The 22,326-nt window shown below is 41.9% G+C and overlaps 1 protein-coding gene across 3 annotated transcripts in view; it reads right to left on the reverse strand.

The window, feature by feature from the left end:
- The window catches only part of CRLF3 (cytokine receptor like factor 3), a 103,674-nt gene that overhangs the window by 73,391 nt on the left and 7,957 nt on the right, over positions 1-22,326 (reverse strand). For all 3 annotated transcript variants that reach the window (XR_015243983.1, XM_086686564.1, XM_025918241.2), the window contains exons 2-6: positions 14,673-14,880; positions 11,400-11,487; positions 10,730-10,907; positions 7,505-7,727; positions 6,693-6,825 (exon numbers count right to left, since the gene is read on the reverse strand). Coding sequence is in view for 2 of the 3 variants with exons in the window: in XM_086686564.1 (XP_086542690.1) it covers positions 6,693-6,825; positions 7,505-7,727; positions 10,730-10,907; positions 11,400-11,487; positions 14,673-14,880 (830 nt within the window). In the remaining variant the exon portion in view is untranslated. The remainder of the gene's footprint in view (positions 1-6,692; positions 6,826-7,504; positions 7,728-10,729; positions 10,908-11,399; positions 11,488-14,672; positions 14,881-22,326) is intronic.

Genomic DNA, 22,326 nt, shown 5'->3' on the forward strand with positions numbered 1-22,326 from the left:
GATCTCACCCAGTCTCATGGCTTTAAATTAAATACTCATCTACAATCTAAAAACGCTCAAGTTAATCTCTCCAGCCTGGCTTTCTCCACTGAATTCCAGATTTCTGTATCCAGCTGTCTATCCACCTCTTTACTCGTATGTGCAGTAAGGAACTCAAACTTACTAATTTGTGAAAGAACAAACTGATATTCACTCAGAAATACACTCTAATTGCCTCTTACATACCTCAGTAAATGACAATTCTATGTCAACAGTTACTCAGACCAAAAGCCCTGCGGTCACACTGGACTCCCTTCTTTCTCACATCCCACAGGCAACACATCCTGCCAGTCCTTCCTTCAAAATATATCCAGATTCTAACCATTTATTGTTACCTCCACTGTTCCATCCTAATCCAAGCCACCATTCACTCTCACCAAGATTACTGTTACCGTCTCCTGACTGGTCTCCCTGCTTGTACCCACACCCTTCACAGACTAGTTTCCCCACAGCAGCCAAAATGGCCTGTAAAACATGTATTAGATGACGTCATTCGTTTGCTCAATACCTTCCAACGACCTTTCACCTCACTAAGTCGGAATAGAGGCCTATGGGGCTAGACTGTCAAGATTTGAATCTCGGCCCCACTATAAACGATCGGCACAACCACAGGCAAGTTACTTAATCTTTTTACATCTCAGTTTCCATATCTATAAAATGTGTCTACCTGATGAGGATGTAATGAGGATTTATAGATATTAACTCATTAAGTCCTTAAGAACTAGGAGCGCCCGGGTGGCTCAGTTGTTTAAGCGTCCAAGTCCAACTTCGGCTTGGGTCATGATCTCACAGTCTGTGAGTTCAAGCCCCATGTCCAGCTGTGTGCTGGCAGCTCAGAGCCTGGAGCCTGCTTCAGATTCCATGTCTCCTCTTTTTGCCCCTCCTCCGCTCATGCCTCTGTCTCTCCCTCTCTCTCAAAAGTAAATAAACATTTAAAAACTTAAAAAAAAAAAACAAACACAGCAAAGCTCAACAAATGTTAGCTGACCATTATTATTTTGTACCATCTAGCTCAACTTGTGAATTCATGAAAAGTAAAAAGGAGAGCATGTCTCCCTCCCCAAGAAAATGAAAATGTAAACTTCACTTGGTGAGGCCTTTGTTGGGGGGTGGGGAGATCTCCATATGCAGTGCCAAATATCCTCCTTGTAAATGGCCACAGGCGACCTTCAAAAGGGTATTTCTTTGAGGAATTAAAAAAGAAATATATGCAGCCTGTTCAAAAGTATAGCCTACTTTTCTGGGATCCTCTGACTATAGTGCCTATCTCTATTAACCCGATCCAGACTCATGACTTGCTATTTGTACTTTTTCTACTCCGTATCTTTGATTCTTGCTTTGTTTCCCCACCTGAACTGCCTGTCCACCTCTACCTGCACTAAGCCTCATCAACCCCTCATCTAGAAGAAACTTTTCCTCCCTCTGTACTGCAGAGTAGCTTGGATCTTTCTTATACTAATTTATAAACTGCTTACTCTACAATTAATCAAAGATTCTGGGGTTTTTTTTCTTCCTAAACTTCACACTCATGGCAATACCAAGTACTTTATGTAAATACCATCTGACTGGAGTAAAGGCTGAATGAAATGATTAGCCTCATTCAAAGACTAGAGTTGATAAGGAGAACTGTCCTTACATTAAAAAAAAGTCATTTTAGGGGCACCTGGGTGGCTCAGTCGGTTAAGCTTCCGACTTTGGCTCAGGTCATGATCTCATGGCTCATGAGCTTGAGCCCCACATCGGACTCTGTGCTGAAAGCTCAGAGCCTGGAGACCGCTTCGGATTCTGTGTCTCCCTCTCTCTCTGCCCCTCCCCTGCTCACACTCTGTCTCTCTCTCCTTCAAAAACAAATATTAAAAAAAAATTTTTTTAAAGTCATTTTAGGGGGGCCTGGCTGGCTCAGTTGGAAGAGCACATGACTCTTGATTTCAGGTTATGAGTTCAAGCCCTACATTGGATGTACAGATTAAATATTTTAAAAATAATAAATAATAAAGTAGTTTAACAAAGAAAGAGTATGGACAGGAAAAAGGTCCAAGAAATACTCCTTAGATTATTTGGACGAGTTGCTATATGTGAACACTTCAGAGTAGATACACCTTCTGGATTTCATGTAACCCTCCACCTACAGACAAACTAAAAACTAGGGTATAGAATCCTAAAAGAGATCTATTTAGGAAAGGAGCTATCTTATCTCATCCAAATGTACATAAACAAGAGTTTATGGGGAAAACTCTCTGTCTGGCATTCTCCACATCTGTCATAAAAGCCAAATTCCAACCTGAAAGGCCTACATATCATATCTCTAGAGGGGACCACTTTGGCAAAATACAAAACCCAGCAAAGCTGTATTCTCCCTAGGACAGAGCATTCCGTCTCTATAAAAGGAGGAACCGACAAGATTTCAAAGACTAATAAAAAACAAACTACCTTCTTTTAAAAAAAAAAAAAAAGTTTATTCATTTATACAATCTCTATATTCAATGAGGGCTCAAACTCATGACTCTGAGACCAAGAGTTGCACACTCTTCCTACTGAGCCAGCTAGGCGCCCCAAAACAAATTAACTTCTTAATTCAACTATGACCTGTTGGGCTAACAATCAGTATTGAAAATACACCTGGTAATGACAGAGACCAGCCTTATACAGAAAAGAAAGATCCCCTCAAGCTTAAATTTATTCAGAAAAGGTAATGCTAACGCTTAACCAAAGGCAAGCATTAAACCAAATTCACAAATCCCAAGCGACCCCTTTCTTACAGCTATCAACCATGCCATTTCTAAGATAAAGCCCCCAAATTTTTTGACACTTCTCCCATCAAGAAGCGGGGTCTATTCCCTTCCTGGGATCTAGACTCTGTGAAATGTACAATAGAATGGGGTAAGGTTAACACTATGCCAATTTCTAGGCCCAGGCCTTAAAAAGTGACAGCCTCTGCAGCTTCTACTTCCTATCTCCTGAGATGCTCATTCTTAGAACCCAGCCACCATGCTGTGAGGAAGCCCAAGCAACCCATGGACAGGCCTACACAGACAGGCACACAGAACCAGGGTTAATTTGCCAGTCATGTGAGTGAGCCATCTGGAAAGCAGATCCACCATCCCTAATCAAACTACTGCAGCTACCGACAAACAAGCAGAGATGAGCTGTCCTTGACACTCTGCAAATTGCAGTTTCCTGAGCAAAATAAATGACTATTGCTGTTTTAAGCTTCTAAGTTTTGGGGTGATTTGTTACACAGCAATTGATAATGCTAACTGTAACATTAACTTTTTATGTTCTTTAAAAGAGAAAGTTTAGGGGCGCGTGGGTGGTGCAGTCGGTTGGGCGTCCGACTTCAGCCAGGTCACGATCTCGCGGTCCGTGGGTTCGAGCCCCGCGTCGGGCTCTGGGCTGATGGCTCAGAGCATGGAGCCTGTTTCCGATTCTGTGTCTCCCTCTCTCTCTGCCCCTCCCCCGTTCATGCTCTGTCTCTCTCTGTCCCAAAAATAAATAAAAAAACGTTGAAAAAAAAATTTAAAAAAAAGAGAAAGTTTATAACAATAAACAGCCAGCCTACTGCCCCTTGATTTACTACCACATGTGACTTGTGGGAGGCAGATAGCACAGTGGGTAAAAGCACAGACTTTTAGGGCTCGACTGGCAGGATCTAAATAGTGGCAAGTCATGTACTCCCTGTGCTTTGGTCTCTTCATCTATAAAAGATGACAGTAACCTCCTAGGCTATTAGGATTAAGGAAGGCTGTTTGAAAAGAAGCTGTTTTAAAGAAAGGAAGTGGTAGAGAAAAGAAAATAAAAATATGGTTAAAAAAACAGGAAGATCAGGAAATCTTAGAAGCAAGGAGAGGGGAGCAGGAATGTTCAGGCAGGAAATCAAGGAGAGGCCTAGCAGGAGGAGTTTGCTTTGCAGACCTGGCCACCAAATGAGACAGGGCTCTAGAGACTGACAGAGCCCGCCAGTAACAGGTTTCTTGGCTTCCGCAGCTCTACACATTCCGGCAACTTCATCAGGAACAGACTGCGGGGAGCAACAGGGCAGTGCCTACAGGACTATAATCTTCCCTCTAACTGCAAGGCCTTCCAACACCCTCAAAAAACTGAATAAAGTTTACCTTTAGTCAAGTTGGCTCATCTGTTCCCCCCTTATACAGAGGAGGTGCCCCCCATCTCTCACATCTTCTGACTTAGCTGCTGATGCCTGCAATTGCTTTTAACACGGAGAGAAGATATTTTCTTTCCACATTCAAAGGAAAAATGACAAAAATGCAAGGGTCTGGCTACAATAATACTGAGCTGAACTAAGTTTCGGTTAATCACTCTGCCAAGTGGGGCCCGGTCAGACATCTTTGGAAGAGGAGGAAGGAACAAATGGTTTACTGAGGCCTACTAAATGTCAGGTCATGGTCCACAGATAGTGAGTAGAGTGACACCAGTTTGGGTCATTTCCAACGTCTTAAATATTTACTGAATGACATAAGAAACAAACCTAAGTACACCATCTATCAGACCTCCCCCTGTGTTCACAGAGGAAGCATTTAAGAGCAGGAGAGCATCAGGTCACCATCACTGGGGGGGAAATGGTCACAGAAGAGGGAAAAGGAAAAGAGCTAAGGATACTGACAGAGAAACTGTACATTTCAACACTAACTACAATCACATTTATTCTCCTGTGAAGAAGACAAAAACAAACAATACAGACTAGCTATGCCATTTACCAGTTATGTGACACTGGGTAAGTGACTTAACTTCTGTGTGCCTTGATATCCTCATCCCTAAAATGGGTAGCTATACCTATTTTATTGGGTTATTGTAAGAATCAAATGAATATAGGGGCACCTAGGTGGCTCAGTGAGGTAAGCGTCTGTCCTGGTTTCAGCTCAGGTCGTGATCTCACGGTTCCATGAGTTCGAGCCCCACATCTGGCTCTGCACTGACCGTGCAGTGCTTAGGATTCTCTCTCTCTCTGCCCCCACCTCTCTCTCTCAAATAAATAAACTTAGAAAACAAAGAAATGAATATAAGTGCTTAAAATAGTACCCCACATGTAATAAACGTCATTTAATTATCAACTGCAATTATTATTACTACGAGTACTATTCTTACTGTCTGAGATATCAGACCTGAATCTATCAACTCAGGAAGCCCTATCATTACACAGGAGCACATTGTTCTCCGGAGATTCACTAATGGCAGTATTTCTATAAACAAAGGATATAAGATAAAAAAGAGTTTGTTAGCAAACAAAACTCATGAACTCCCCTTTAGGGAGTAACTAAGAGGACTTCAGGTAATAGACTCATTTCTCTCTCTCTCTCTCTCTCTCTCTCTGTTGGTATCTTTCTGGTTATTAAGTCATTGTTCAAAACCTAAGGTGTGAGAGGAGGTGTCAAAAATGAGCAGGGTGGCTCAGTCAGTTAAGCTTCTGACTGCGGCTCAGGTCACAATCTTGCGGTTTGTGGGTTCAAGCCCCACATTGGGCTCTGTGCTGACAGCTTAGAGCCTAGAGCCTGCTTCAGATTCTGTGTCTCCTCTGCCCCTCCCCCACTCACTCACTCACTCTCTCTCTCTCAAAAATAAACATTAAAAAATTTTTAAATGAGACAAAGCATAAACCAGTATATTGTGAGAACTGCTGACAGTTAAGGTGATTTGGCTGGGGGAGAACATGGCCATATTAGTTTACATAAAGCTTTCAGATACTCTCCAAGCTTCATATGACAAAGGACTGAGAACAACAGAAACTCTAAGCAACCATTCACCATAAAATCTGATGATCTGGACTTAAAACTTAGAGAAGAGTTGGCTACCCTGCTTTTCCAAATCAAAACTGGGCTTTGGTTTCTAGCAGGACCTATTCAGAAATAGGACTACAGAGAACGCATCTCGGATAACATGAAAACAAGGAAATTGTTCTAATACAGGAAGAAATGGATGAAGAAACAGAAAAATGATTGGTGGCAGGAGAGTTTGCTTTCAGTTCTATTTTACAGAGAATTATACACATCACACACATTATGTATGTAATTCTCATTATGTTTACACCAGCAGGTTGTCTTTCACAGAGACTTGCTCATATTCATTCATAAAGGAAAAAAATTCTTGGCCTCTGATTTTTTAAGATTGACTTTTAAAAAAGTTTACCTACTTATTTTGAGAGAGAGAGAGTGCATGCATGCCTGTGCACAAGCAGGGGAGGGGCAGACAGAGGGAGAGAGAGAACCCCAAGCATGCTCTGTGCTGTCAGCATAGAACCCAGCGCAGGGCTCGATCTCACGAACCTGAGATCGCAACTTGAGCTGAAATCAAGAGTGGGATGCTCAACTGACCAAGACACCCAGGCGCCCCTAAGACAGACTTCTGAGAGGTAGTCTACTTACCTCTATCTCCCAAGAAAAGAGATAAACGTAAGTATGTGCTATGTATCAGGCATAAGCGAGACATCTTACATACATTATCTTAGTTCATCTTCATAATAACCCTATGAACACATAGGAGAAAACCAAAGCAGAGAGAAATGAGGAACTCTCCCCAGAGTAACTCTCCCTACAAATGACGAAGTAAACTCAGGTCTACTTTGAATCCAAAGCTCATGTATGTTTTATGCACTTCACTCTGCTGCCTAAGGCATGACAGGTACTGTAATATCTACTTGCCTGAATGTCAATGTCTGCCCACAGAAGTAAGTCGGAGCGCTGGAGTAGAGGACACCTGAGGATTCAGAATCATTCCGGAGGGCTATATTTCTTCGACTACTCAGGCTGTAGCCCTCAAAGCCAGCTGTCCACTCTTTTTAAAAAGCAAAAATATTGAAATTATTGAAACCCTGTGAGGAGTATCTTCAATACAGACACATTAAATAAAACTTGGAAGCAGAAGAGGCTGCTCTTAGGGGTCATGGGCAAGTTCCATAAAAGAAGAGAGGCAGTGACAGGGTATCCTAGTTAACCCTACAAACCACGAAACACATGCTAGTCTATGGTGGCATGGAAGATCAAGTGAGAGCTCTCTCCTACCTCATAAAATCAGGGTGAAGCATAACTGTTTGAGCTTATTCCAACCTGATTAAGAACTACTTAACAAATAAGTCCAAATGTTTTAAGGTAGTAATACAGGAGAGACCCATTTCATTTTGTTTTGTCTTTTTAGGAGAGACCAATTTCAAATCCTAAGACCTCCATCCTGATACTCATTCATTTGAAAAATCAGTATTCTGATGCAATACTTAAGTCCTTGGATTTAGGGAACGCTAATAATCCTGCCTGGCACTATTTTTGGACTCTGGAGAGAAGAACTGATGAAAATTTCTCAAAATTCACATGAAGTAATTTGAACAGGGCAGTTTCCATGTTTTTCTTATCAATTCAGGTTTTACTGTCAGCAAATGTGGTTGTTAGTGTGCTGACGGAACAGGTACAAGTGGTCTGATACACAGTGAAGCTTCAGGAGTGAGAAGGCAACAGCATACCATGAGGCACCAACGTGGAGTGACCCATTTGGGGGACACTCCAAGGACTCCACTCCTGTCGGCCATCTCCTCGAGCGCAGACTCTGAACTGATAATCAACGTTGGGGTCTATGTGCAATACTATGAACTCAGTTTCAGAGCCTACATACACGTCCTCAAAGTGATTTGAAGTGCATTTGCGGAATTGGAGCCTGTAATCTTGGGCTATAAAGTCGTCATCCACCTAAGGAGAAAGGCTTTATGTTAGGTAAAAATCAGGAAACAATTTCTCTCAGCATCATGGCTTAAGAACTCTTGGGCCAACCACAGAAGCCCATGTACTGAATGTGGGCTATTCACAGGAAGGTCACAGAAAATATGCCATCATTATTTCCCTTCTTTCCTTTATTGAGCCATATTGTTTTACATTCCCAGTCTGATTTGGAAAACTCTTCTTTTGAAGAATTGTATGTTTTCTATACAATAAAGCCAAAGGTAAAGTATTCAAAATTCAAAGATAAGAATCCCACAACCAGGTGCACCTGGGTGGTTCATTTGGTTGAGCGTCTCTTGATTTCGGCTCAGATCATGATCCCAGAGTCATGGGATCGAGCCCCATGTCAGGCTCCATGCTAACTGTGGAGCCTGCTTGGGACTCTCTCCCGACCCCCAACCCTGCCTCTCCCTCACTAGTATACGCTCTCTCTAAAATAACAAAAATTAAATTAAATTAAAATTAAATAAAGAAAGAACCCCACAACTACATCATTCATATAACCAAGAGAATTAATATCTAGAATATATAAAAGACTCCAAAAACTTAAAAACCACCCAATAAGGAAATGGACAAAAGACCAAAATAAACATTCTACAGAATTAAAATATAAGCAACCAAAAATATATAAAAATACTCAACCAAATTTGTAACATGGACAATGAAATCTAAAACCAAAATGAGGGAGGTGCCTGGGTGGCTCAGTTGGTTAAGCACCCGACTTGGGCTCAGATCATGATCTCCCGGCTTGTGGTTTCGAGCCCTGCATCAGGTTCTGTGCTGACAGCTCAAAGGATGAAGCCTGCTTCAGATTCTGTGTCTCACTCTCTCTCCTTCTACCCCTCCCCTGCCCTCTCTTTGTCTCTATCTCTCAGAAATAAACAAACATTAAAAAAAATTTATAGACCGAAAATGATGGGTGCCCGGTGGGGTGGTTCAGTCGGTTAAGCGTCCGACTGTTAATTTCGGCTCAGGTTGTGATGTCACAGTGGTGAGATGGTGCTGGACGTGGAGCCTGCTTAAGATTCTTTCTCTCTTTCTCCCTTTGCCCCTCCCACGCGTATGCACACACTCACTCTTAAAAAAAAAAAAAAAAAGATATAGAAAAAAATAATAAAGAAATAAATAAAACCAAAATGAGATACCATATCGGCAAAAATACAAAGTCTGACAAAGCCAAGTATTGGTCAGGATGCAGAGTAACAGGAACTCATACACTGCTGGTGGAAACACTGGCACAATCACATTAAAGAGAACTTAGTATTATCTAGCAGAGTATGGATCCTATACTCTAGGACCTCATAATTTTACTGGGTATACACTTAAGAAAAACATCTTACACATGTACACAAGGAAACGTGAATAATAATATGTTTAGAGCAAAAAACTGGAAACTCTAGGTCCACTGATAGGCAAAAGAATAAAAATGGAATGACAGTCTTTGTTTTGAATGAACAAAAACCTCTCTATTTTTTTCTATTAATAAGGCTTCATTAGAAAACCCATTTAAGAAAATTATTTCCAGAATATGAGCACCCACTCTGAATGATGTATTTATCTGTCAACAGCCAAGACACTTATGACCCATTTAGACATGGTTTTGGTTTTTTTTTAAGTTTATTTATTTATTTTGAGAGAGGGAGAGCACACGCACATGCACAAGCAGGGGAGGGGAACAGAGAAAGGGAGAGAATCCCAAGCAGGCTCCGTGCTATCAATGCCAAGCCCAATCCAGGGCTTGATCTCACAAACGGTGAAATCATGACTGAGCTGAAATCAAGAGTCAGATGCTTAACCAACTGAGACACCCAAGCACCCCAAGTTACCATACTTTAAATTTTTTTTTTTCAACATTTATTTTTGGGACAGAGAGAGACAGAGCATGAACGGGGGAGGGGCAGAGAGAGAGGGAGACACAGAATCTGAAACAGGCTCCAGGCTCTGAGCCATCAGGCCAGAGCCCGACGCAGGGCTCGAACTCACGGACCGCGAGATCGTGACCTGGCTGAAGTCAGACGCTTAACCGACTGCGCCACCCAGGCGCCCCAGGGACCATACTTTAGATAGAAACCATGTCCAGGGGCGCCTGTGGCTTAGTCAGTTAAGCGTCCAACTTGATTTCGGCTCAGATCATGATCTCAGTTCAAGCCCAGTTCCGTGCTAACAGTGCAGAGCCTGCCTGGGATTCTCTCTCTCTCCCTCTCTCTCTCTGACCCTCCAATGCTCTCTCACGCTCTCTCTCTCCCAAAAATAAAAAACCTTTTTAAAAATTAAAAAAAAAAATATGGTAACTCATATACATAACATGATTTAACACACAAAATTCTCAGCAATGCTGAGAATGTGAAAAAACCACATTTTAAGAACTTTATTTCAGAAATATTAGTTCAGCGTGGAACAGAAAATATCAGACACCCAATCAATATTCAGTACGATCTTTTGACTTTCGTAATAAACAGAAATGGGAGAGATCTTCAACTCACTAAGGGTTAAGTTTGGGAAATATGTGATGGGAAATACTGTTGTGATACAGAGATTTTTTTTTTTTTAATTTTTTTTAACGTTTATTTATTTTTGAGACAGAGAGAGACAGAGCATGAACGGGGGAGGGTCAGAGAGAGGGAGACACAGAATCTGAAACAGGCTCCAGGCTCTGAGCTGTCAGCACAGAGCCCGACGCGGGGCTCGAACTCACGGACCGTGAGATCATGACCTGAGCCGAAGTCGGCCGCTTAACCGACTGAGCCACCCAGGTGCCCCGATACAGAGATTTTTAAAGGCATCTTCAAAACTATCTCAAACTGGAAGAGCTACCTCCATTCGAGTTCCCTGTGACTTTAATTGTAAAGCCAAAGAGACTTTTGTTTGTGAAGAGAAGAAAATCTTCAAAGGTAATTAATAAAAAAACATCCTAAAGGCCCTCAAATCTCAAATCCACAATGTTGAAGCCACTTCTACAATTAATTACATACCTTACACCATCGAACAATGATGCCTCCAGGTTTCTCTATTAGTTCTTCTATCTGTACCGGTGGGCGAGATGCTACCGTTCCATGCTTGAAAATGTGGTCTTTCACTATGTTCAGAATTGAGTCATCCAACTGAGCAGATAAACAAGGCACATCAACCAGTAAAGGCACTTCTGGTAAGCTGAGGAAACAAAGCTTATGTGTTTATGAGGCTTTTAACTGGAAGTTAAAAATATGACGCAGAATTTCAATCAGTCACATACTACAATGATGCTGAAGCCCCCAGGAAATAATGCCAATGGCAACAGAGGCTTCGCAAGATGTTACATAAAGATTCTCTTCCCAGATAAATATAACCAACAAAATTGAAAATTGGTAGGATCACCACTGTCAAGTTTATACTGAAAGATCCAATGTACTCAGTTTCAGTATGTGCAGAATATCTAAAATTTAACAATTCTCTTACACATTAGAATTGAAGAAAATCTATAATAAAACTATACTAAAAATTACAATCACAGATATTTCATACTACTAATACTGGTATTGGGCAGTGGACCTTGAAATCTATATTCTCTATCACACTTACTCAGAATCTTTAATAGGGAGGGGAAAAAAAAAGCAGACAGTTTAAATGCTTAAAACCAAATCCTGAAGGCACTAACTACTTTACCTGTCCAACTGAATGTGTGAGGCCTTTTTGGTAAAGTTCCACAGTTTTTCATTCTGTTCTCCTACACCACCCAGAATGGCGATCTCCCCTACAATCAGGAATAAGAGAACAAGTACAGTGAAAAACGGTCCCGTTACAAAGTAATCACTACAACCCGTGTCAAGGTGGGTCTCTGGTTTTCCTACAAACAATTCTTAAGTGATTCCAGAGTCAAATTCCCAAAAAGCAAAAGTAGAAACTATTTTAGAAGTGACTCTAAGGTGAAGCTCATGAGGAAAAGGGGTACATGATGGTTAACATTTTGCCGGAAATGAAAAAATGTGCTCTAAACAAAGAAATACCGTTTATCAACGAAAATTTTTTTATAAAATTTTTTTATTCATTTTATTCATTTTTTTAATTTTTTTTTTTCCAACATTTATTTATTTTTTGGACAGAGAGAGAGACAGAGCATGAACGGGGGAGGGGCAGAGAGAGAGGGAGACACAGAATCGGAAACAGGCTCCAGGCTCTGAGCCATCAGCCCAGAGCCTGACGCGGGGCTCGAACTCACGGACCGCGAGATCGTGACCTGGCTGAAGTCGGACGCCCAACCGACTGCGCCACCCAGGCGCCCCTCATTTTATTCATTTTTGAGAGATAGAGAGAGACAGAGTATGAGTGGGGGAGAGGCAGAGAGAGAGGGAGACAGAATCTGAAGCAGGCTCCAGGCTCTGAGCTGTCAGTACAGAGCCTGATGCGGGGCTCGAACTCACTGACCTCAAGATCATGACCTGAGCCGAAGTCGGATGCTCAACCTAGTGAGCCACCTAGGCGCCCCTAGTTTGTCAACCAATTTTTTGCAATGGAGAAGGTACAGGTACTTTCTGCCATCTCTCCTACAGAATCCTGACTTACAGAACTCCAATAGGAGCCAGTACAGGTATTACCCTGACAGAAGAATAGGGCACGGGGTCTTATAAAGTCAAATGATACAGCTATTTTCCTGAAAGAATATCACACATTAGAAGTTATTCCACAGAGGGGCATCTGGGTGGCTCAGTCGGTTAAGCGTCTGACTTTGGCTCAGATCATGATCTCAAGGTCAGTGAGTTTGAGCCCCGCATCAGGCTCTGTACTCTCAAGCGCAGAACCTGCTTCAGATCCTCTGTCTCCCTCTCTCTCTGCCACTCCCTTTCATACACACACTCTCTCTCTCAAAAATAAACATTAAAAAAAAAAATTATTCCACGGAAAAATAAAAAGGAGCAGCTATATAAAGACAACTTCTGTGTCCTTCCAGGACCCCGAAGAAATAGTACCGGAACTCTTTCCATCTGAATGTGCCCTGGAGTGACTCAAGTTTTTGGGGACCATATAACATGACATTCTCCCTCACCAACAGGAAAACAGAGACATATTGAACAATGCCTGAAAGTCCTCAAAATTCCATCAAAAAGTCTTTATCCCTTGAGAGGAAGAGATTGAAATTCAAAAGATTTCTGAAATATAAAAAAAATTAAGCATCAGATGTTGTAACAAACAAGTTTGTGCCTCAAAGGATTTCTTTTCTAAAATAAAAACATTTCTCAGTCCTTAGGGTGATGGATGACCTGTGAACTACTTCTGGGTTTGTTTCCAAATGCAAAGCCTCCAGGGAAAGACGTTCTGTGGTCCCACTAAGAAGCATTTTCTCAAAGGCACTGCTAGGGTCAGTGTCAAATAAGCAGTTCTCACTGAAGAGAAGACAAAATGTAATCAGCATCTACAGATAATACCAATACCAAATTCTAAATGTTACCACAAAGGGATGAATTTCCAGTTGGAATGACAGACTTGTTAGCCACTCACCCTTTTTATCTCATGCCATTCACAGCACTCAATGCAGAATGGGTGGTATTCAGTCCCCTCTGGCTCCTTTTTCCTCAACTGTCCTTTAAATGCTGGCATCCCCCACCGTCTACCCTCTGCCACCCTCTCTTCTCAATATTGTACACTAACTCTTGATGATTTACTTACTCTCATGGATTCAGACTCGATGTATACACCATCAATTGTCATACTGCCATACTGATCTCTCTCCTAAGCCACATGCCACATTCCCAACTACCTTCTGGGCATCTTGCCCCATACTGAATGCCCAACTACCCAGTGAAGCCCACCCTTCTCCTTTGTTTATGTCCATAAACAGCACAATTCACCTGGTAATCCAAAATCAGGCTGGTTTTGGTCATCCTAAGGCCTTCCCTTTATCCTCCAATATCCAGACAATCACCAGTAATCAACACTCACTGACAAGTAAAATCATCAATTCTCTTTCTGAAAAATCTTAAAATCAGCTCCACATCATCTCTACCTGTCATTGCCTTCATCATTTCCTGTCTGGATTAGTGCTACAACGTCCTGATTGGCCTCTTTTACCTCAGTCTTATGACTTCCAATACAGTCTCCAAACTGTAGGCAGTACCATTTTGTTGTTTTTTTTTTTTAATTCAAATCTGATTGTGTAACTCTGCTGCCTAAAATACTTCAATAGATCCCTGATACACCATTCACTTCACTCGTGATGTTACTTCTGCTTCAAATTGTGCTGTTACCTCCTTTTTTCCTTTGTCTGCTTAATGAATTCCTTCAAGCCTCTGTGCAACTCCTCCTACAGAAAGCTACCCTACACTCTCCCGGAGTTAAGGGCTTTCCCTTCTGTGCTCCTGTGGGTCTTAGATTGCTCTCAGCATGTATGCCTCTCTCACTGTACTGTGAACTCCACAGGGCAGAACTGTGATCTTTTTAATTAATACACTCAACAAAGAAGTATGTGAAGGGAGGAAGGTGGGTGTGAAGACAGGAAGGTAGCAAGGCAAGATCTGGGCATGCTTTAACCACAATAACGGGCTACAGATAGGTATGGAACTATTACGATTTCAGGAGTAAACACCGATCGTAATTTGTAACCTTCTAAAACTAACAATGGAATTAAATTATTTGAACAGTGAAAAACATTTAAATAGACTCAAAAAGACCTTAAAATCACTGTGTTAACAGTGAGTAAGACCTTATCATAGAACCATTTGAGAAAAACGCTTTACTCCTTGTTTTGTAAATAATTATAACTAACACTTTAACTGCACTCACCCTGGGATACCTCACAGTATCTGCTGTCCTATATTACAAACCATCCTAAGGCAGGAACATTCTAAGCACCCCACAGATGGCAAGAAGCCTGTTGGTACCCTGAGAAATCGACAAAGTGCCAATCTGAATGTGCCACACTTAAGAGGCTCCCTGGACTCCCACCTTCTTGGACTAAGTCCTCTGCGGTATGAACTCCGTGCTCTATGAGTTTCTGGCAATCATCTAGAGGTTTAATGGTCTCCTGTTCAATGGCGTCCACCTCTTGCAGAAGGGTCACCAATCGCTCATCCAGGAGCTTCCCAAGGGTTCCCTTTAAGTCATTAAAATGCTGTTTGAGGACATCTCTGGTCTGGGATGCACTCTCTTTGATCTGAAAAGGAAGAACATAAAAACTTAGAATCTCTGAATAGGCTAATACACGGGCGGGCATCACTCAAAATCTCAAGGCACTACACAACAACCATCTTCCATTTCTTGATAAATCAGATGTGACTGATTTGCACAAACTTGCAGAAATGCATAAAACTGGCCTTCAGGTAAAACTGAATGGGCTCAAATCCTGGTTCCATAGTTCACAAACCCTGTCGATTTTGGTCACGTTAATTAAGCACTCTACACCTCAATTTCCTGAATTGTCAAATCAATGTAATGCTTGCCTCATGGAGTTGCTGTAAGGATTAAATAAAAATAATCTATGTATTACACTTGGTAAAATAACTGGCACACTGATGTTCCCAAAAAATGTTAGAAAGTATTATTATCTACACAAAGTAGTTCTTGGCAACAGTATGTTTCAGTACAAAAAAATTTTAAATTAGGAGGGGATTAAGGTTCATTTTACTGAAAAGTAGTAAATAAAAGGTAGATTAGAAGGCCATTAATATATATTTTTAAATTACCTAATGGATAAAATGCCCTCATCGTGGTAAAACTAACAATTTATTTAGAATTCAAAGAGGCTCACAGAAGGCAGAGAATGTTCATGAAAACACACCTCTGGGACAACGCTTTCATCCTTTCTGGGTCCCGTTCCTCTTTGCAAATCTCAACAAGAGGTTTATAGACCCTCTTCCCAGTAAAATGAAGAATACGTACCCTAAAGAAATTAATTCAATTTCAAAGCTACAAATTCCCTCAAATTTCAACCATGGCTTGCCTGAAACAGTAATTCTGAAACTTGGTTTGCAGAAGAATCATGCAGGCTGCCTGTTATAATTTAGATTGCAGGGCTCCATCCCAGACCTAATGATTCAGAACCTTCGAGAAGGGTGAAGGGGTATATGGATACAGTTCTCATGTTTCACAAGCACACCTGTGATTCTGCAGCCCAGACTCTGAGAAACACTGCCCTCAGGTCCACAGAGCCCAGAGTAAGAGCTGCTGTTCTGGGAGGTAGGGCAGGGAAATCTTTACAGCTCAGACATATTTTGAAAACAAACCAGATGTCTATACAGATACAAGATTTTTTTTTTTTTTTAAGAATATGGATAACACACAATTCACTCCCACTTAACAGGAAAATTCTAACAAAAGCCAAAAAGTTGAATTAAAGCAAACACATACTTACTTTGCAGATATTAGTTTCATAATGACATTATTACATTTATACTCTAACCCTTTTGCTAACTTTATCTTTGCAAGAGCATTTGAAGTCCAAGAAAATCCACAAAGCATACGACTTTAACAGTTAACAGAAATTTAAAAAGTTTCCATTTATTCCCTAATACTAAATTTAAAAAGCAGAATACAAAATTGTTTTCCAGAAATATTCACAACCATGTAAAAACAAAAGATGCCTATGCTCAAAGAGTACAAAGAAATACAGGGAGGAAAATACAGGGACAGTCTGATGATTAGATGAAGTGGAAGGATCATGGAAATAATTTTTTCTCCTTCCAACATTAATTTAACTTACAATAGTATGTGTGAAGTGAACAAATTCTTTTTTATTTTTTTTTTTTAATGTTTATTCTTTTTTGGAGACAGAGAGAGACAGAGTATGAGTGGGGGAGGGGCAGAGAGAGAGGGAGACACAGAATCTGAAGCAGGCTCCAGGCTCTGAGCTGTCAGCACAGAGCCTGATGCCAGACTCAAGCTCACAGACTGTGACATCATGACCTGTGCCAAAGTCAGAAGTTTAACCAACTGAGCTACCCAGGCACCCCAAAGAATTCCTTAAATCATAAAGAAAAAGAGAGATTCTGGGCGCCTGGGTGGCTCGGTTGGTTGAGCGGCCAACTTCAGCTCAGGTCATGATCTCGCAGTCCGTGAGTTCAAGCCCTGCATCGGGCTCTGTGCTGACGGCTAGGAGCCTGAAGCCTACTTCAGATTCTGTGTCTTCCTCTCTCTGGCCCTCCCCGGTTCATGCTATGTCTCTCTCTGTCTCAAAAATAAACATTAAAAAACACATTTTTTTTTTAAAAAGGAAAAAGAGAGATTCTAATTTAAGTTTGTTGATCACTGTCTGTGCAGTTACTAAGGAACTTCTATGAAATTAGCCCAAGCCAAGGTTGAAGAAAAAAAAAAAGGGAGGGAGCCATATTCAAAATGTACTTGATTTGCTTCATGAGTCACTTGTGGGATCTTTAAGACTCAGGCCCTAACATACACAGCACCAGGGAAATAAATGTTGCTGAATAAAAATGAAGTTAATCATGTACATTTTTAAGACCTTTTTTAAGGAACTAGGGAAAGAATGCCTTATGATTTTGATGTATCACCTGAATGCTGTTAGAAATGCAGACTCTTGGGGCCCCTGGGTGGCTCAGTCAGTTAAGCGTCCGACTTCAGCTCAGGTCATGATCTCACAGTTTGAGTTCAAGCCCTCATCGGACTTGGTGCTAGTGGCTCAGAGCCTGGAGCCTGTTTTGGATTCTGTGTCTCCCTCTCTCTCTGCCCCTCCCCTGTTCATGCTCTGTCTCTGTCTCAAAAATAAATAAAAACATTAAAAAAAAAAAAGAAAGAAAGAAAGAAAGAAATGCAGACTCTTAGGCCCCACCAAGAACCACAGAATCAGAACCTACGTTTTAAACAAGATCCCTAGGTGAATCATGACAGACCTTACAGATTCCAAAATAAATGAAGATAACATGTCAAAACCCTGTAGTACAGTTCACACTCCCAGCACCAAGAGGAAATTCTGCAGTTGAGAAGTATACCAATGAGGTCCTGTCTCACTCTTTAACGGATACTGCACACACAGGAAGTGCATTGGTTAGGTAAAGTCAATTTCCTCTTTAGAAAGAATTCAAAAGCTCCTTCAACTGTTTCAGAGGCCAAATATGTTTTGTTTTTATTTCAGAACCTCAGAGGGGGAGAAAAAAAAAAAAGGAAGTATGTGAACATAAAGCAGTGAGAGGGCCAGGGAGGGGAGACTCCACTTCCAAATCTACTTCCTAAGCTTCCATTGTAAGTGTGGTCCCTTTTGTTCACAGAATCCCAATCATTGCCGTTTCAGACCTGATACTACCTTGGCATCATTTTCTTCTCCACAAAATGGTTCCCCCCCCTTTTTTTTTTCGAAAGAGAGAGACAGAGAGAGAGCGAGGGCCCAAGTGGGGAGAGGGGCAGAGAAGGGGAGAGAGAATTCCGAGCAGGCTCCATGCTCAGCGCAGAGCCCAATGGGGGGGGCTCAACCCCACAACCCTGGGATCAGGACCTGCACAAAATCAAGAGTCAGATGCTCAATGGACTGAGTCACGCAGCACCCCTGAAACAGTTCATAATTTAAGCCACAGTCACCTTTTATCCAATCATGTAACTAATCAAGTTCATTTGCTTGGCTTTATGAAACTAAACAACACAGACTTGACTGCTGAGTGGTTTCTTCTTATTTGACGTGTTACCATGGTCCAACGTGTTCACTGTTAGCTCATTAACTTCACAATGACTCTAACAGGTGGGTCTCCATGGTTTACACTGAAGAGGGTGAATCTTGAAGACATCAAATAACTTTCCCAAGGCTTCATGGTGCCAGAAACAGTCTGACTCCAAGGACCATGGTCTTTCCACTTTTCCCATTTTCAGGAGTTCCCAGGTAAACCTATAAATTATGTACTGACTGAAAACACTTCCTGCTATAACATGTATTTATCCTTTTTTTTCTTTTTAATGTCTATTTATTTCTGAGAGAGACAGAGACAGAGTGCAAGCGGGGGAGGGGCAGAGAGAGACAGAGAGAGAGGGAGAGAGAGAGACACATACAGAATCTGAAAACGCTCCAGGCTCCAAGCTGTCAGCACAGAGCCCGACACAGGGCTCAAGCTCACCAACTGCAAGATCATGACCTGAGCCAAAGTCGGATGCTTAACCAACTGAGCCACCCAGGCGCCCCTGTATTTCTTATCCTTGCATAAAGAATCGTGTGGTTGGGGGCCCTGGGTGGCTCAGTTGGTTGAGCATCAGACTCTTTTTTTTTTTTTTTTTAATGTGTATTTATTTTTTAGAGAGACAGACACGGAGTATGAGCGGGGGAGGGGGGAGAGAGAGGGAGACTCAGAATCTGAAACAGGCTCCAGGCTCTGAGCCGCCAGCACCAAGCCCAATGAGGGCTTGAACTCACAAACTGTGAAATCATGACCTGAGCTGAAGTCAGACCCTTAACCGACTGAGCCACCCAGGTGCCCTGAGCATCAGACTCATGATTTCAGCTTGTGTCACAATCCCAGGGTTGTGAGATCCAGCCCCACACGGGGCTCCACACTCAGCATGGAGCCTGCTTGAGATTCCCAACGCCCCTCACTCCATCCAGCTCCTCTCTTCAGCTCTCATGTTCTCTTTCTAAAATTAAAAAAAAAAAAGAATCATGGTAGACTACCAAACAGCCCCCAAATTCTACCTAGCCATTCTAGGGCAAAACAACTGTGATAGTAACAAAGTACATTTAAATAGAATACAGGGGCGCCTGGGTGGCTCAGTCGGTTAAGCGTCCGACTTCGGCTCAGGTCATGATCTCGCGGTCCATGAGGTCGAGCCCCGCGTCGGGCTCTGGGCTGATGGCTCAGAGCCTGGAGCCTGCTTCGGATTCTGTGTCTCCCTCTCTCTCTGCCCCTCCCCCTTTCATGCTCTGTCTCTCTCTGTCTCAAAAATAAATAAAATGTTTAAAAAAATTAAAAAAAAAAAAAGAATACCAATGATAAGCAACTCAAGGTCTCAAAAAGGAAGTTGTCATATACACTGTTTATGCTGATTAATAATATTCCAAACCAATTTTCCATCAAACCTCTACTGTAACAGACCATTAAAGTTTACTTACAAAGTTTCTACTGCAGTTTAATCTAATCCTTTAATCTAATCCTTAAACTGGGGGGGTAGGGGGATGGCGCCTGGGTGGCTCAGTCAGTTAAGCGTCTGACTTCAGCTCAGGTCATGATCTCACGGTTCTTGAGTTCGAGCCCCACGTCAGGCTCTGTGCTGATGGCTCAGAGCCTGGAGCCTGCTTCAGATTCTGTGTCTCCCTCTCTCTCTATCCCTCCCCGACTAGTGTCCTGTCTCTCTCTGTCTCTCAAAAATAAATGTAAAAAAAAAAAATTTTTTTTTAATAAAAATTAAAAAAAAAATTTTTTTAACTAGGTTTCATACCCAGCACAGAGCCCAACCAGGGCTTGAACTCACAACCCTGAGATCAAGACATGAGCTAAGATCAAGTTGAATGCTTAATTGAGTGTCCCCTAAGCAACTGTGATTTTTTTTCAAGTTTATTTATTTTTGAGAGGGGGGGGGGAGAGAGAATGCAAGCAGGGGAGGGGCAGAGAGAGAGAGAGGAAGAGACAGAGAATGCCAAGCAGGCTCTGCACTGTCAGCCCAGAGCCTAACTCAGGGCTTGAACTCACAAACCGTGAGATCATGACCTAAGCCAAAACCAAGAGCAGGACACTCAACCAACTGAGCCACCCAGACTCCACCAAGCAACTGTATTTTTAATGTTTTAACATGAGGATGAGTTCACAAAATGCCAAAAAGTCATCAAGTTTACGTATCAATACTAAGGCTTGCAAAAGCCTAGTAAATGCATACTTCATAGCCCTCCAAGATAACAGAGACTGATATATTTTCCTCATGAGTTTAGATACTAAAAAGGTTATAAAACCTATGTAGAATGCGACTTAAAACATCTGTGGTCTTCAGTGGCAATATACAGTTGCTACATCAATATAATGTAAAACAATACGATATAATAAATACAATAGCATATTTCAGAAAATTAAGAAACTGAAATCTCCTTCATCTCCTCTAAAACAATTTTGACTTTATAGAAGAAAATAATTTTTTTTTTAAATATTTTTTCTATTTTTATTTTTTGAACATTTATTTATTTTTGGGACAGAGAGAGAGACAGAGCATGAAGAGGGGAGGAGCAGAGAGAGAGGGAGACACAGAATCAGAAACAGGTTCCAGGCTCTGAGCCATCAGCCCAGAGCCTGATGCGGGGCTCGAACTTACGGACCGCGAGATCGTGACCTGGCTGAAGTCGGACGCTTAACCGACTGCGCCACCCAGGCGCCCCTAGAAGAAAATAATTTTTATCCTCCAAGTTTAGTTTCCCAATTAACAAGCAACTAACTCTTTTGTTATTTTTTTAAAAGGTTTTATTTTTTTTTTAATTTTTTTTTCAACGTTTATTTATTTTTTTGGGGACAGAGAGAGACAGAGCATGAACGGGGGAGGGGCAGAGAGAGAGGGAGACACAGAATCGGAAACAGGCTCCAGGCTCTGAGCCATCAGCCCAGAGCCCGACGTGGGGCTCGAACTCATGGACCGCAAGATTGTGACCTGGCTGAAGTCGGACGCTTAACCGACTGCGCCACCCAGGCATCCCTCAAAGGTTTTATTTTTAAGTAATTTCTACACCCAACATGGGGCTTGAACTCACAATCCTCAGACTGAGGAAACATGTTCCACTGACTAGGCCAACCAGGCACCCCAAAATTATTTTAAAATTAGAGACAGGCTTTGAACACTTAGCTGAAGAACATAACGATCAAAAATAAGATATAAAATAGTCCACTGAAATTGGAAAAGCTAACTACAATGTTTCTTCTCAATTCATGTGAAATGTACTGCATCAGCCACTTGTCTTTGCACCGACACCAAGATATCAGTCACTGAAAATAATAATGATGATGGCAATAATAATACAGCAACAACAGCGATCATCTGCTGAACACCTACTGTGTGCCAGGTACTTACAGCCATGGTCTCATTTAAATGCTACCACAACCCTGTGAAGAAAGCATCTGTAGATGAGTATCATAGTGGAGTCAGAGAGATAAACATGTCCACATCACAAAGCGAGTAAAGTGACAGAGAATTTGAATTGCATGACTCACTTACGGACTCGTAAGTGCCGTTACATTTCCTCCTTGCCTCTCTTAGAGTCAGGCGCTTTCTTTTTTTTTAATATCTATTTGAGAACATTCAGAAACATTTATTAGTGGTCCCCAGGGAACCAAGAACCACATGTCCTGATACTCTATCTTTGTTCAGTCCCCGAGAGTACGGGCTGGGCTGTGACATGCACTTGCAGGCATAAGTGCACAGTGGAACTAAAGCTGTGTCAGTTTCAGGTCTCAGCCTTTAGAAGCTCTGGCAACTGCTGCTTCTGCACTTTTGAGGGTCTTGAGCCACTCCTTTGTAAAGAGTGGAAAGAGGAGAGAAGCGGGAAGGGAGGGAGGAGAGAGGGAGACTAGCATCCAGCCCAGTCATGACAGCATTCCAACTGAGTCCCACTGCCACTAAGGCTCCTAACAGGTAAGTGAACGTTCTTTCTTGAACTTTCCAGTCTGAGCTACCATCTGACTGCAATTACACGAGTGTC

Source organism: Puma concolor, chromosome E1 (genome assembly GCF_028749965.1).
Source record: "Puma concolor isolate L17-30 chromosome E1, mPumCon1.1.hap2, whole genome shotgun sequence".
Taxonomy (NCBI): Eukaryota; Metazoa; Chordata; class Mammalia; order Carnivora; family Felidae; genus Puma; species Puma concolor.